This window comes from Notamacropus eugenii, chromosome 7 (assembly GCF_028372415.1).
Source record: "Notamacropus eugenii isolate mMacEug1 chromosome 7, mMacEug1.pri_v2, whole genome shotgun sequence".
Classification (NCBI taxonomy): Eukaryota; Metazoa; Chordata; class Mammalia; order Diprotodontia; family Macropodidae; genus Notamacropus; species Notamacropus eugenii.
The window spans coordinates 162,191,074-162,205,562 of record NC_092878.1 but is presented as its reverse complement, the minus strand read 5'-3'; the positions used below and the strand labels follow the sequence as shown (position 1 = coordinate 162,205,562).

The 14,489-nt window shown below is 43.5% G+C and overlaps 1 protein-coding gene across 11 annotated transcripts in view; it reads left to right on the top strand.

Annotated features, from left to right (window-relative positions):
* BLTP1 (bridge-like lipid transfer protein family member 1) overlaps window positions 1–14,489 on the top strand; it is a 206,545-nt gene that overhangs the window by 171,647 nt on the left and 20,409 nt on the right. For 10 of the 11 annotated variants that reach the window (XM_072625207.1, XM_072625201.1, XM_072625203.1 and 7 more), the window contains 7 exons: window positions 307–560; window positions 3,235–3,450; window positions 5,780–5,960; window positions 6,254–6,350; window positions 8,226–8,387; window positions 12,787–12,926; window positions 13,835–14,036. In XM_072625207.1, coding sequence (XP_072481308.1) covers window positions 307–560; window positions 3,235–3,450; window positions 5,780–5,960; window positions 6,254–6,350; window positions 8,226–8,387; window positions 12,787–12,926; window positions 13,835–14,036 — 1,252 coding nt within the window. Of the gene's footprint in view, window positions 1–306; window positions 561–3,234; window positions 3,451–5,779; window positions 5,961–6,253; window positions 6,351–8,225; window positions 8,388–9,049; window positions 9,177–12,786; window positions 12,927–13,834; window positions 14,037–14,489 lie in introns of those variants that run through there. The other variant, XM_072625208.1, reaches the window with a different exon arrangement.

The window sequence follows — 14,489 nt, the reverse complement described above, 5'->3', positions numbered from 1 at the left end:
CTGTATTTTAAAAATTATTGTTTTCCATTTGTCATTTATGTTGCCCTAAGGCAGATTTTCAGTCCATTTATTTGAGAACACAGTGATAGTGTAGCATTACATTGTCTTCCCTTTTTAAAAATGTATACAACGTCCCAGTTTTAAGCTTTAATAAATATTAAAGATGATAGCTGTTAAATTGAGACACACATGCATGTATATAAATACTCACTGGGTTTTTTCTGATCAAATTTAGGAAGTTTAACTTGCAGAGATTTGTCATTGAGAAGTGAGATTCATTTTAATAATTTGCCTTTTTACCATCAGTTTCCTGAGGAAACAGAATTGGACCTTTTGTCTGTAACCATCGATGGGCCAACACAGTATTCATCTACCAGCGAAGGATCATGCTCGGTGTTCAGTTCACCGAAAACCCCCGTGATCTTCTCACAAGGCATTCCTTTCCAAAATGAAGAGGGGAGGCGGGATGACAGTCTGTCTTCTTCCAGCGAAGATTCCGAAAAGGAGGAAAAGGAAGATGACCGTGACAGGGAAAGGTTTTACATTTACAGGAAACCCTCGTAAGTAGTTCCATTTATTTTTCCAATAAATGCTGTTTCTAGCTTCAGGGAAATGGCCCTAAAAGTGCGTGTGAAAATGTGAACGGGAGGAGTGGCATAGTTTAATAGTTTTTTGTGGATTGATTTTGTTGACTGCCTGTAACTTTGTGAAAGCTGTTAATTATATCAGTTTGTCTTCTAATTTCTTAAGGTTTTCTAAGTAAAGCATCATCTCATCAGCATGTGGATTTGCTCTTGTCTCCTCTTTAGGCCTTTGTTTCCTTTGCCTCACTGCTATTTCTGTTACTGTAACTAGGACAGGTAACAGCAGGGAGAGGAGGCATCCTTTCTTTACTGTCCCGTTTTTAATGGGAAAGTGTCGAGAGTTTTCCCATTACATGTAACACCAACTTTTGGTTTTAGAAACTTTTTACTGTATTTAAAAATATATATATCCTTCTTTGCCCATCCTTTGTAGGGTTTTTAGCGTAAACGAATGTCATTCTTTATCAAAGACTTTCCCTACTACATCTTTTGCTGTAAAAGTGGTTTTAGATTTTCTTTTCTAATAGGATTAGTCAAGATAATGGTTTTCTTAATATTCACATTTTTTGCCTCCTTAGCACAAATCCGACTTGGTCATACCAAATCACTGTTTGGGTTTTTTAAAAAAAATTGCTGTTACCGCTTTGCCAGAATTTTATTATGAATTTTATAATCTAGTCAGTAATGATAATGGCCTATAGTTCTCTTTCTCTGCTTTATCCTTCCTTTGTTTAAAAATTAAAAATATATTTGCCTTATGAGTGTAATAGAACACTCAGTTTTGAGAATGATTGAGTACAAGTATTAATAATTTGTAAATAATTATATATAGGTATTAATTATTCTTTAAAGGTTCTGCTATAAAAATCCATCCGGACCAGGGTTTGTTTGTTTTTTGCTAGATCCTTTACAGTTAGTTCATTTGTCTTTTCTGAGATTGAATTATTATTTTTAATTTATTTTGTGTTTTTCAGGCATTTTACATTTTTGTACATAAGTGATAGCTCTTGATAATTTTCAGTGTGCATAGCCAATTTCACCCTTTCCAACCAGAAGGAAAACAGGAAATAGGATTATTTTCAGTGGCACTGGCACAAGTTATCCCCAAGAAGTATAGATGTAGCTTCCTTTTCCCTCTGTTGTACATATCTAGACGATATTTTATCATTTTAGTTTTTATATAAACCATGAGAAAGGCTAATTTTCTTTTCTTCACTCCGTACACTTTGACCTGTCTTAGTTTCTCATCTTCCCTTTAGAAAGTGGTCCTCACCAATCCATCACAGAACCTGTGGCCACCTAGTCCTAGAACACCAGAAGTCAGATGTAACCAAAGAGCATCATTAAGCACACAATGTCCAGACATTGGGCTCAATGCTCACGGTACATGTAGAATGAACAAATAACCCCTCGTCCAAAGGAGCTGACATTCTAATGGAGGGATGGTTTGGGAAGGCAGGCAGGTACCAGGACAGATGTCATGTAGCAGAAGCTGCTTGGGACTAGACATTTCCTAGGAGGGGGTGCACTCCAAGCACCGAGGGCAGCTGCTGCAAAGCCACAGGAGATGGGATGGGGTGGCATCTGTACAGACTAGAGGGAGGCTCAGTTTGGCTGGATCTCAGAATATGTATGGGTGGGGGAGGGGGCACAGGTCATGGACCAAGAGGCTAAAAGGATAGGTAGGGATCAGTAAGGAAAGGGCTTTAAATGTTAAGGAGAGAAGTTTTCATGTTTCCATAGCAGCTAAAGGGTTTACAAAGTGCGTCAGACCTGCCCTTAAAGAAAACCACTTTGGCAACATTGTGGATAGGCATAGGGAGAGACCTGAGCCAGGGAAGCCGATTAAGAACCTGTGGCAGTAGTATCTTTGAAGGGCGATGAGGCCACAGGCTTCCTGCCCCTGACCAAACCAACAACAAGATCTGGCAGCTGATCTGCCCTTTGGGGTGAGGAAACATGGGATGATGCCAAGGTGACCAACCTGAGACAACAGAAGGATGGTGCTGCCTTCTGCAGAAATAGGAACGTTGGGAAGAGGAAAGATGTCTCTGGGACGTCCCGTTGGAAATGTCCAATAGGTGACTTCTCTGCCACCTGCTGTGTAGAGATCACTAAACCCATTGGTAAGGGGAGTAGAAAAGCGGGCAGAAGGACAGGAGTCCTTGGACTTTCTAGAAATGTGGCACCAGCGCCGAGCATTGTAACTATGTGAGCTCTGATGTGACGAGGGCTTTCCTACCTAGAGTCCTGAGACCTCCTTGCTGAATGATATTCTCATCCCCTTAAAGTCCCAGATCTTTTTCACAAGAACTGCTATCTAATCATACCGCCTCCTAAATTATATTTGTGAAGTTAATTATTTGGACTCCAAATCAGAATTTCTATATTTATTTTTATTAAATTTCGCCGTACTATGCACTCTGAAATATTATACTATTTGGGCTATTACTTTCTATGTATAGGAATCTTAGAACAGTCCTATTGCTCATTGTGGTTCAGCGAATTTTAGTTTGTATGAATTTGTAAAATAACGTGTAGGAAAATGTTAACACTATGTTACTGTAATATGTTCAAATACAGGTCTTTAGAAAAATTTTATAACATTTAGTTTAATGAGTAAAGGTAATGCGTGAATATTGTTTTGTAGCCACACATCCCGTAAAAAGGCCACAGGCTTTGCTGCTGTGCATCAGCTCTTCACTGAACGTTGGCCAACAGCCCCTGTCAACAGAAATCTGAGTGGCACAACCACAGAGAGAAATATTGACTTTGAACTTGATATTCGAGTTGAAATTGATAGTGGAAAATGTGTCCTGCATCCAACAACCCTTCTGCAAGAACATGATGACATGAGCTTGAGAAGGTGAGGGGCCAGGGGGCGGAGGAGAGCGTTTGATCTTTCTTCACTGCCCTCGTATTTAATCAAATGAAGGGGTTTACCCAAATTTAAGTTGAATGTTTTAAACACAGATTAAGTGTAACTGGTTCTTATCATTCAAATGTCTCTACAGTGGTGGCAACTTGAATTCATATAGCAATTTAAATGGGTGCTATGAGTAGTCCTCTCATTGGTGATGTTAGTATGTCCATACTTGTGGAAATAATGTGGACGAATGCAGTCAGCTTGTTTTGTTTGTTATTACTTGTTACAGTGGACCGCATGATGTTGCAGATGAGAGTGCTAACCTGAGCGTCTTGGCATTTGGCAGTTCAGTTATGGTCTTGAATCTGGTTCAGGAAGGCTGAAGAAAAGACTCAGGTTTGGCAGCTAAGATATTGTTGAAAGGGCAATGACCATTGAGTGATGGGGTCAGAAGCCAGATCCCAAAGGCTCAAGGAGTGAGTGAGAGGAAAAGAAGCAAGGGATCAGTGGAGACAACCCTTTTCCTAGAAATGTGACTGAATGATAGGAAAGAGCTTGACAAAGCGTTGTTAAAGATGGTGGAAATGTTGGTGTGTTTCTAAGCAAGACGGAAAGAATCAATTATGGAAGAGGAGGAGGGCCTGGCCAGGAGGAATGACATGACATCATCATTAGGTGGCTTCCTGTAGCAGCATGGGAGTAGAGAGAAAGTAATCCAGACTGGGGTTTGACAGGGTGGGTAAGAGGAGGACAGGGGCCAAGGGAGTCAGAAGTGGAAAGCATCGAACAGTGTAACATTAAACTGGTCACTACTCCAGGTGTAGACTGTGAAGGGAGGAGAGTACAGTTAGGTCAGGAGTTTGGACCTGGAAGATTACCATGACAGGCAGTCATGGGGAGCTAAAGCAGCCAAGAGAGATGGAGTGATAGAAGATTATCATTCGCCAAGGAATTCCACCCTTGTTAATAATGGAAGTGGAATGCTGGTGGGTTATCACCAGCTTGGGAGTGTGATTGTCCCACTGTGTGCCTGAGGTATGAAGGGAGGGAAAAGAATGGAGCTGAATAGATGAACTGAAAGGCCGGTGGATCTGAGGGAAGGTCAGTGTGTGCATTGAAGCCCGAGAGTGTAAGGGCAGGCATCGGAACAGGCAGAAACACTGAGCCGGACACTGAACCCCTTCTGAAAGGAGGGAGTGTTCCCCAGGAGCTCCAAGATGGCTGTCATCAGGTCCTGGATTGAAGGACGTAGCTTGATGTGGTGAGCCTTAGAAAAGAAGTTACCAAGTGATGATGGTGGAGGGAAAGTGTGGCAGTCACACTGTCATGCCAGTTTCTGCAGGACTGAGGGTAGGGGGCAGTGTAACCAGTTCTGGAAAGCATGGCCAACAAAGTGGTGTCTTCTAAGGAAAGTCAGGCCTTCTTGAGGGCCATGGGATGGAGAGAGCACAAGAATCAGTCAGTCAATCAAGAAATATTTATTCAGTACCTACTCTGTGTCAGGCTCAATGCTGGGGACATGAAGGAAGACCAGAGGCCATGCCTGCTCAGGGAGCTCGCAGTCTAATGAAGGGGAGACAGCAGAGCAAACAAGAAAGAGCCGGGATAAACTGGAGACCTGATAGAGAGCAGGCGCTAGAATTTAGGGAGCTTCCTGGGGAAAACGAGATTTTAGCTGAGGCATGAAGGAAGCAAAGAGGGAGAGCATTCCAGGCATGAGGGACAGCCAGACATTTAAAATGCCCAGAGTCAGGAAACAGTGTCCTGGGTGAGGCACAGCAAGAAGGCTGTGAGGTGAAGGGGAGTTTGTTAATGATCGAATGGAGATTCTGAAGCGGGGGAGAAGGGCTTGAGGTGTGCCAGGGGAGAGAACAGGGAGGTGGTAGCCACAAGGAAGGGATGTGAATTTTACTTACCTAGTCTGTGATTCTGTGTCACAGCTATGGACAGGGTGAGAGACTGGGGTTTGCTTTGGACGGTGGCTCCCACAGAAGGACAGTCACTCTCTGGGTCATCGACTTTGAGGGCCCATTGGCCAGATGACTGATGGATGGCTGTTAGTCTCCACAGTTTTCTCACAGTAATTTAAGCTTCCACCATGGGTCCAGTTCCCATGATGCCTTGGCATACCAAGCCAAAGATGCTGATGAAATGTTCCTTTTCAAAAGTCCTAACAATTGAATAAAATTAGAGTTGACTTATTTTCACTTTAGAGTGTAGTTGTAGCCTAAATTTTTCCTGTTCTTCAAAAATAAATGTTAATGAACTGATTGCTTCACATAAAAAGCATCGTAATTTTCTATCAATAACAACGTATTTCTGTCCGCAGAAGTTATGACCGGAGTTCCAGAAGCTTAGATCAAGAATCCCCCTCAAAAAAGAAGAAATTTCAAACAAATTATGCTTCTACAACTCATTTAATGACCGGCAAAAAAGTGCCGTCGTCTCTGCAGACCAAATCCAGTGACCTGGAGACAACAGTCTTTTACATCCCCGGAGTTGATGTGAAGGTGAACACATGTCTGATAACGATGTTTGCCCTCTTCCCTCCCCCAACATGGACTGTTTGTATCATTATGCCTTAATGTTTTGGCTTATTCTGTTTTTATCTCTTTTTGCTTGTGTATCTCAAAGTATAAAACTATTAACATTTTGATTAGTGAAATTTTAATTTTTAAAAGATTAAGGTACTATGAAGATTTTACTATAAAGAAAATTATTTCATAAATTAGGCCCTAAGTTTTTAATTAGGCCCTCGTTTCTGCCTTACTTGACTTTTAAAACTTACTTGTTTTCAACACAGCTACATTACAACTCCAAGACCCTAAAGACTGAGTCACCAAATGCTTCCAGGGGATCTTCTTTGCCAAGAACCCTTTCCAAAGAGTCCAAGCTGTATGGTATGAGAGATAGTGGCCTGCCTACTCCTCCTCCTCCTCCTCCTCCTCCTCCTCCTTCTCTTTTACCTAGCACTTTCCAGAGCAGGACTAACACCTTACTTCCTCCCCAACCCCCACCGCTTCCCTCAGGTACTAAAGAAGAATGTACTGTCTCTGTTCATCTTGTTTGCCATCTCCTGCTTGCTCTAGTGTTTTCTTCTTGCAAAAGTGGATGCTAAATGTTTCCCAGCTTACAAGTGCTAATTCTTATAAATCATATTCAGGATTATAAGCACAGTATTCCTTTGGCCTTTCTTCAGATTGGTGTGCTGTTAGCATAACGCCAGTCTGAATGATAGACAGGAGCAGTCAGGACTGAGTGTCATCTGTTTCATTCACTGCATGTCTGTCTTTGAATGATTGATGGAATCAGGGGAAGTTGTCCTTTAAGTCACCTTCGATTTTGTAAAGAAGATCTATGGTAAACCGACCTGACTATGTGTGAGGAATTTGAGAATGGGATGAGTGGACCTTTCCCTATTTGGGCCATTTTTGTTGTCTGGAAATCAGATTCTGATTTCAAAATAGATAGATGATTGGGAAGAGGACTGACCATGCCTTCAATAAGAGATGAGGGTGAGAAAAATTTAAACAGCTTACATTTCTATAGCACTTTACACAAACAAAACAGCATCACGTACACAAATGATGGTGGCCTGTGTAGGGGCTGAAAGACACCTGCTCAGCTAAATTCTGCATGTTGGGAAATAGTGGAAAGTTGGGCAGACTAAATCAGGCAGAGAAATTCAGACATTATGTGATCCAGGCAGGCAGCAAGTATGTTTGACATCCTTCCTGTGTGAAGATGTTGGAGATGATAAACGTTTAACTCATGATCTCCGCTGACCGTCTGGTGGTTGGTGAGACGGAGATCACTTGTAATATTTTGTATAAGGGAATCATAGAGGAGCACATGTCAGCTTTTAAGTGAAGGAGCAGCTTAAAGAGCCATCTTTGAACAGAAAGGTGACCTGACTTGTACACCTGCTGAGTCTGAGGAAGCAGAAGTGGAGGGGTCTTCTGGCCAATAGAAAAAATCACCCTGACCTTCAAGCAAGGAATCGGCCCTGGAGGACTGAGTTAGGATCCATCATTGTTGAGACTGCAGTCATGGGAGTGAAGAGAATATTGTAGAAAGGGTAGAGTGAGAAGCTAGGAGGCCGATGGCCAGAAAGGGAACCTGAGAATGCGCCAGGCCATCGGTTACTGGCTAGCGATGGATATGAAGACAGAAGTGAAGGAGCTCACACGATGTGGAGGGAGACAGTACAGCCTTGGTTCAAGCATCTCCTCCTTCCTTGTTTGTTGGCATGTTTGTCTTGCATGCTCGGGGAGGGGTTATATGTGAAATTGGCACAAGGGAAAAGGGACAGATCAGGTGACTTTGAGATAGTACTTCCCTCTCCCTTAGTTGTTTGGACACATTTTCTAGATTTAGCTCCAGATACCTAAAAAGGCATGTTAAGGACACACTGCTTATAATCTTCCTTTGCCGTTTACTTATTTACTGTGATCAGTCATAATTTACTTCATCTTCTAAGGTAGAAAAAGGAATTAAAGTTGGGAATTAAACGAAAATACGCAAGCTAGAGCAAGTAGGAAGAACCACTGTGTTAGAATTGTTGATAATCCTTGCACCTAGCATCATCTTGTCATTTCTTCCAACCTGCTGACCGCTTTGTTGTGTTACTCATGAGTAAGAGTGGTCCTTAATTATCAGATGGTTCACTGTGTCTTGTCATTGTGACTTCTGTAGCAGCGAAATCTGTGTTTTTACTTTAAGGGAGTGATTTCTCAAGTGTCACTTAAATAGTGTAACACTTACAAATGTTTCAGCCAAAGGAAAAGGAAGCGGCGGAGTAAAAACAGCAAAATTATATGCCTGGGTTGCCCTTCAGTCGCTACCAGAAGAAATGGTGATTAGTCCCTGTCTGTTAGATTTTCTGGAAAAGGCCCTCGAAACCATCCCTATCACACCAATTGAGAGAAATTATACTGGTAAGCCACTTTTTTCTTTCTTTTATATCTCTGTAGGGACACATTTACCTCTTCTTTTTTTCCCTTAATTACTCTGATAATATCTAGTGTCATATACCTGTAAGAGATTAAGTAGATGTTATCCAGCCCAACCCTTCATTTTGGAGATAAGGAAATTGGAGTTTTAAAGAGGAAGTAATATGCAACTACTCTAGCATGACTTCTTGGGAGCTCAAGGTTTCAGAGACTAAATGAGGAGATGTGGGAGCTAGGCACAGATTTTGAGGATTGAAGAAGGAAGAGGAAGGCTAAGGGGGACCTTGAAGCACAGTCTGGGTTTGGGATCAGGAGAATCCAGGGTTCCCATGCTACCCTTAGTATCACCATAGGTGTGTGAGCATCAGTTTCCCCATCTGTAAGATAACAGTAATAGTTACTTACCTCACAAGATAGCCAAGTGAAAAAATGACAATCATCAGAACCTGCTACGCGCTAGGCTAGGAGCTTGGCATATAAAATACCAAAAAAAAATAAACCAGAGTTGGAGAAGAGAAGTCACCTTAGTGGGCACCTAGTCCAGCCAAACCCCGGCAGCAGTTACCACACAGTGTACTGTGTCTTGAATCTCATCTGTTGAGATCTTTTTGGATCCTGTCATTCAGTGTCCTGATTATCTCTTCCAGCTTTGCAGCATCCACAAATTCGATGAACATGCAAGTCATTGCATGAGTGATCCGTCATTGGTTGCAATGTCGGACAGCCCCAGCACAAGCGTAGGTAACTAGGGTTCCCCACCAGGGATGACCTGCCGCGTTGGCATTGAACCATGAATGACTCCCGTCCAGTCAGCCAGCCATCCAGGCCTCAGCCCACCAGGTTCTGTTACCACTTCATCTGTGTCTCTGCACCTTTTCCACAAGACTAGTACAACTACACCGTTGGCTAAGACCTAGGCAAATCCTATCCACATTAGTAAATATCAGGGGAGGAAAGGAGGCGAGTCTGCCATGACCTGTGTTTGCTGAGGCTGCCCAGCTGCCCCCAGTCACTTCTTTCAGCGTGCATTCCAGGCATCACAGACGACTTCCTCAGCCTACAGGGAGCACACTGTGTCAAGCCCTCCTCAGATCTTGGTCAGCCCACCATATGGCGCACACGTCTGCTGTTCTCATTGCTTCTCTTTTTGAAGGTATCCAGAGAGCAAAGGTCCTGGGACAAGTTACTCTCCAGATACTGTTCTTTGACCTTTTGCATGGGTTGATAAAATGACTGCTCATTGGACTTGAATGTGTTCAGGGAGGAAGAAGGGGAGCGCACGTTTATTAAGTGCCTGCTGTGTGCCAGGCACTGCACTCAGGGCTTCACAAATATGATCTCATTTGATTCTCACAACCGTCTTGGGAGGGAGGTGCTGTTATCTCCATTTTACAGATGAGGGAATTGAGGTAGGCAGAGGTCAGGTGACTTGCCTGGGGTCGCATAGCTACTAGGTGTCAGAGGCCTGATTTGAACTCGGGTCTTCCTGAGTCTGGGGCCAGCGTTTTGTCCACTTTCCTACTGAATTCCCTCTGGACCAGTGTCCCTAAGGAGGTCTGACAAAGGCAGAATACAGTGAGACTCTCACCTTTCTACTCCTGAAAACTGTGCCCCTGGACTTACTGCTTCGTGGTGGGCTTGCAGTTCACTTACACCCCACCGAACATTTTCGGAACAGCTACAGTCTGACCCTGCCTTGTCCACTTACGCTTGCAGAGTCCGGGGGCTTTGTATCCAAGTGCATTTTCTCTATTTAGTTTCATCCTATTAGATCCAGCTTATTGAGATCCCTTTGGATCCCTCCCAGGTGGGTGGCAGCTGCAGGTGCGGTAAACATGCCGTGTGCAGGTCACTGATCAAATTTTAGGAAGCACCTGGCTCTGCATACAGACCTGGGGCACCTTGAAATTGAATTTTTAACTACTCCACTTAGACGCCAGCCTTTCAAACAGTTCTGAATCCGTTGGATTGCGCTACTCTGTGTAATCTATATCCTCTCCATCTTCACAAGAATAGTGGGAGATAACTTGATCCAAAGCTTTGCTAAAATCTAGGCCTTCTCCTCATCTACTCTTTTAAGCAGTTTTGTTTAAAAGGAAAAGGGAATTTAGCCTGGCATAATCTGTGCTTGCTCCAGCAGCCATGCTAGCTCCTAGACATCCCTGCTTCTCGTCCTGGAGATGTACAACTGTCATTTTAATTAGCATTTCTAGAATTGCCCCAGGAATTGAAAGCAAACGCATTGGCCTAGAGTTGGCAGGCTCTTTTCTTCCTTTTTTTGAAAATTGGCCCTTCTTCATTCTTGATGACCTTTCTAATATCCTGTAGAGTGGTTTACCAGTCACATCTACTAGTTCTTTGAGGCCCCAAGGATGGAAGGCTTCTGGGCCATGTGGCTCCCGTTCATTAAGGGTGACGTGGCACTCTCTTACCAGATCCTTACATACTGAGAGGATCTGTCCCCTGAGAATCAGTACTGTCCTTTCATTTCCAGGGGAAAACTCGTTCTCCTTGGCAGAGAAAACAAACCCAGTGAATGCTGCTTTCTCTCAGTTGTCAAGTATCATCATCCCATCCGATCCAAACAAAGTCTCTGAGTCTCCTTTTTCTCTGCATAAGTGCAGCTGAACAAACCTTTTTGGTTGTCTTCAGTTCATTTGAGTTTTAGCATTGCAACCCTGTTGTTCCAGGACATGCTCGATACTCATCTTGCATTACTTGGCTTTGCTTCCATCTTCTATCCCTTTCTTTGTTTCATCTAACTTGTTGAGTCCCTCTGTGTTCCCATGGGTCTGCTTAGGTAAACCCCATTTTACTTCCTCCTTGGAATTGTTTCCCTTTGTGTCTTCCAGTTTTCACTCTTGAGCGTCTTAGGCTGACTACCCCTGAACCATTTTCATTTATACCATCCTTTCTCCTGAACTCTTAGGATCAGTCGCTAGGATGCGTGTCAAATGACATTCAGTTTTCTTTATTTCTATTAACAAACTCTAGGTTGGAGTCATCAGAGTTCTTCCCTACTAGGGAGAATCAGATCTGCAACAGAACTTAGCTTTGTTGGTCCTGAGGAAATGCAGAGAGCATTCCAGCAGGTGTCCGGGACATCGGCCTCCCCACGGTCACCACAGCGTGCCTCTCAGCCATGCTCGGGAGCTGTTTCCCAGACTCCCCATTTCTTTGCTCTTTTTCCGCTGACAAAATCACATCTGTTTCTTGTTCCTAACAACTTCACTCAGAGGAGGGGTTGTGAGGCTCAGATGGATAATGGAGGGGAAATCCTCGCAAATCAGAAAATTCTCTATAAATGCCACTTGTTACTCTTATTATCAGCCTCCAGTCTGGCAGTGGCGTCATTCCCTCCACCTTCTGCCCCACTCTGCTTGAGTTCAGGCAGTGTTGATAGAGCAGTAGTTACAGGCCTGTGCTGGCAGAGGCTTACCAGCTGGGCTGGAGGGCTGGATGCATGCACGATCACTTTGTAGCTTGCTATGGATTATTAACACTTTATCAAGCCTAAACAGTGAATGAAACAAACTGATCTGCAGTGATTGCCAATTTCTGAGGACTGAATGCTTACACTAAAACAGGTGGGGACTTGAGGACCTAGAAGGCCACATGTGGCCTCAAGGCTGTAGGTTTCCCACCCCCATACTAAAAATTTAACAATGCACTCTGAAAAGCTGGCTCCAGCATACCCCTGCTTTCACCCAAATGTTCTCTGTCATACTTCCCTGTCTAGTTCCTGGATTCCCTCACTTGAGTATACTGTCAATACACAAAGCTATCCCAGATCCTTTCTGCCTCCTGTGATATTCCCACCTATGGCTATGGTCCAGTCATGCCTTTCATCCCACCAAGTCTCAGTGAGTAGTCCCTACGAGGTCAGATGTGCTCCCTTGTGTTAGGACCCTGAGTTCCTCTTGTGTGCAGCTTAGTGTTTGGATATATGTTTAGACTTACTGGAGGCCATGGGGCTGGTCTTATTGGCTCCTTGCATCACTTACATCTTCTGTGAAATTCTAGATATCTCCACTGCTCTCCTTCCTTCTTAATAACTGCTGATGTCTGAGTAGCATGGGGGATATCCAAAAGGCAGATTTCTTTCATCCTCATCCTTCTGATTTGATTTGTAAGATGCCACAGACTATTTTTCTGAATTTTGTCAGTTTTTGTGAGATCTGTTCAATCTTTGCTCAGGGATCAGTCTACCTTATGTTGACGTGGCCCAAGGGCACATCACTCTGGCTGCCACTGCAGGCCTGATGGCCAAACCCTGGATTGGACTTGGGGGAGGGAGCAGTGACTGTTCTTATTGCCATTAAGTGCCCAAACCTGGTGTAACTTTATAAAGACACATGTTAAATGGTTGGTTGTGTTTTCCCAGCTGTTAGCTCGCAAGATGAGGACATGGGGCACTTTGAGATGCCAGACCCAATGGAAGAGTCGACAACATCGTTGGTGTCATCTTCGACCTCCTCCTACTCCTCCTTCCCTGTCGATGTCGTTGTCTACGTCCGCGTTCAGGTCATTTTATCATTGGTCTGCTAGCGTTGGATCTTTTAACTTTAAAAATAATTCTTACCTAAATCTGAAAAGGTCTCAGTTTGTTAATCTCTCCTAAAGATTACAGTTTCCTAACTTTAGTTAGTGAGGCTTCCCTTTAAAAAACATTGTCACACTTCCTCCAGCACTTCTCATAATAAGTCCTAGCTCCCACAGGAAGAGGACTTGGGAGGGCAGGAGGTGCTATCACACTGAAAGACCAGGGCAGACTAGCCTACCCAAGAGCTGCCATAAACACTTGCATATAAAATGCAGATAAAGGCATCGGCATTGGTCAGGTCTGGGGGGAGGACGAGCCGAGCCGGAAGTCCTTGAGAATCTTGACTGCCTTGGTCTTGAGGGTTGAGCAGTACCCGGACCTCTGTCACTAATCCTATAATGGGCCTCCTTCCTTTCCAGCCTCCCTGCATGGTTTTGTAATGATTATAATTGGCCGCTCAGTCTCAGAGTACCGAGTTGCCCTTGCTATGGAGCATGTTTGTTCCTGTATCTGAACTTTACATTTCACCCTCCACTCGTCTCTGGTCCTCCTCATTCCAAGACACCTATTACTTTCTAGGAAAACATATCATTGATGGGGGCCATGGAGTTATGGAAGACATTAGTCATTGACACAGTGTATTTGCCTAGAAATTTGATAGACTGGAGAAATGAATTTTTTTCATTTATAGATTTGATTCTCAATGATCTGTGTATACATTAAGCAAAAAAGTAGTTATAAACATCTCCAAAGACAATTTAGTACATCGTATCAGTTTGTCACCTGAATGTTTTAATAAATGTCATTCAATTACCTTTATGGGCAGTTGATTTTCTTTTGAAAGAAGATTACGTATTTGTTCATCCTTTTTTTGTGTTACCTTTTTTAGCCTTCTCAGATCAAATTCAGCTGTTTACCAGTATCAAGGGTAGAATGTATGCTAAAGCTGCCTTCCCTGGACTTGGTTTTCTCCTCAAACCGAGGAGAATTGGAGACTTTGGGTACCACTTGTCCTACAGACACTGCGTCCCCTAGTGGTCACCCTACTCCAAGTGGATCAAAGACCTTCACCAACAAAACAGGGATGCCAGGTAAAGGGGGTGATGCCATCAGAGACTTTTCCCTCAAGTTAGGGAAGTCAGGGAGTGGTAAAATAAGGCTGATGCTTGGACAGAACTCAGATTTAACTTGGCTGTGGAGTGCTTGCACCCAGCACTAATATTAGTTTCCTGCCCAAATAGAAATAATGCAGGAAAGCATTATTCATGCTTACTCTTGGCTCAAACGTGGAAATTGCTTCTTTCCCAAAAAATAGATAACTATTTGCCATATAGGCCTCATAGCACAATGGACAGCCTGCTAAGTGGGGTGTTAAGAGATGACCCCCCAGGCTGTTAGCGCTTTCCCTACTGAGATCACCTGCTGTCACCTCCGCATTTCTCTTGTATGTACTTGGTTATTCCCTTGTCTCCCTCATTAGAATATCTGTTTCTTGAGAGCAGGGACTGTGGTTTGGATGGTCATTTACTACAAGAGGAGGCCTT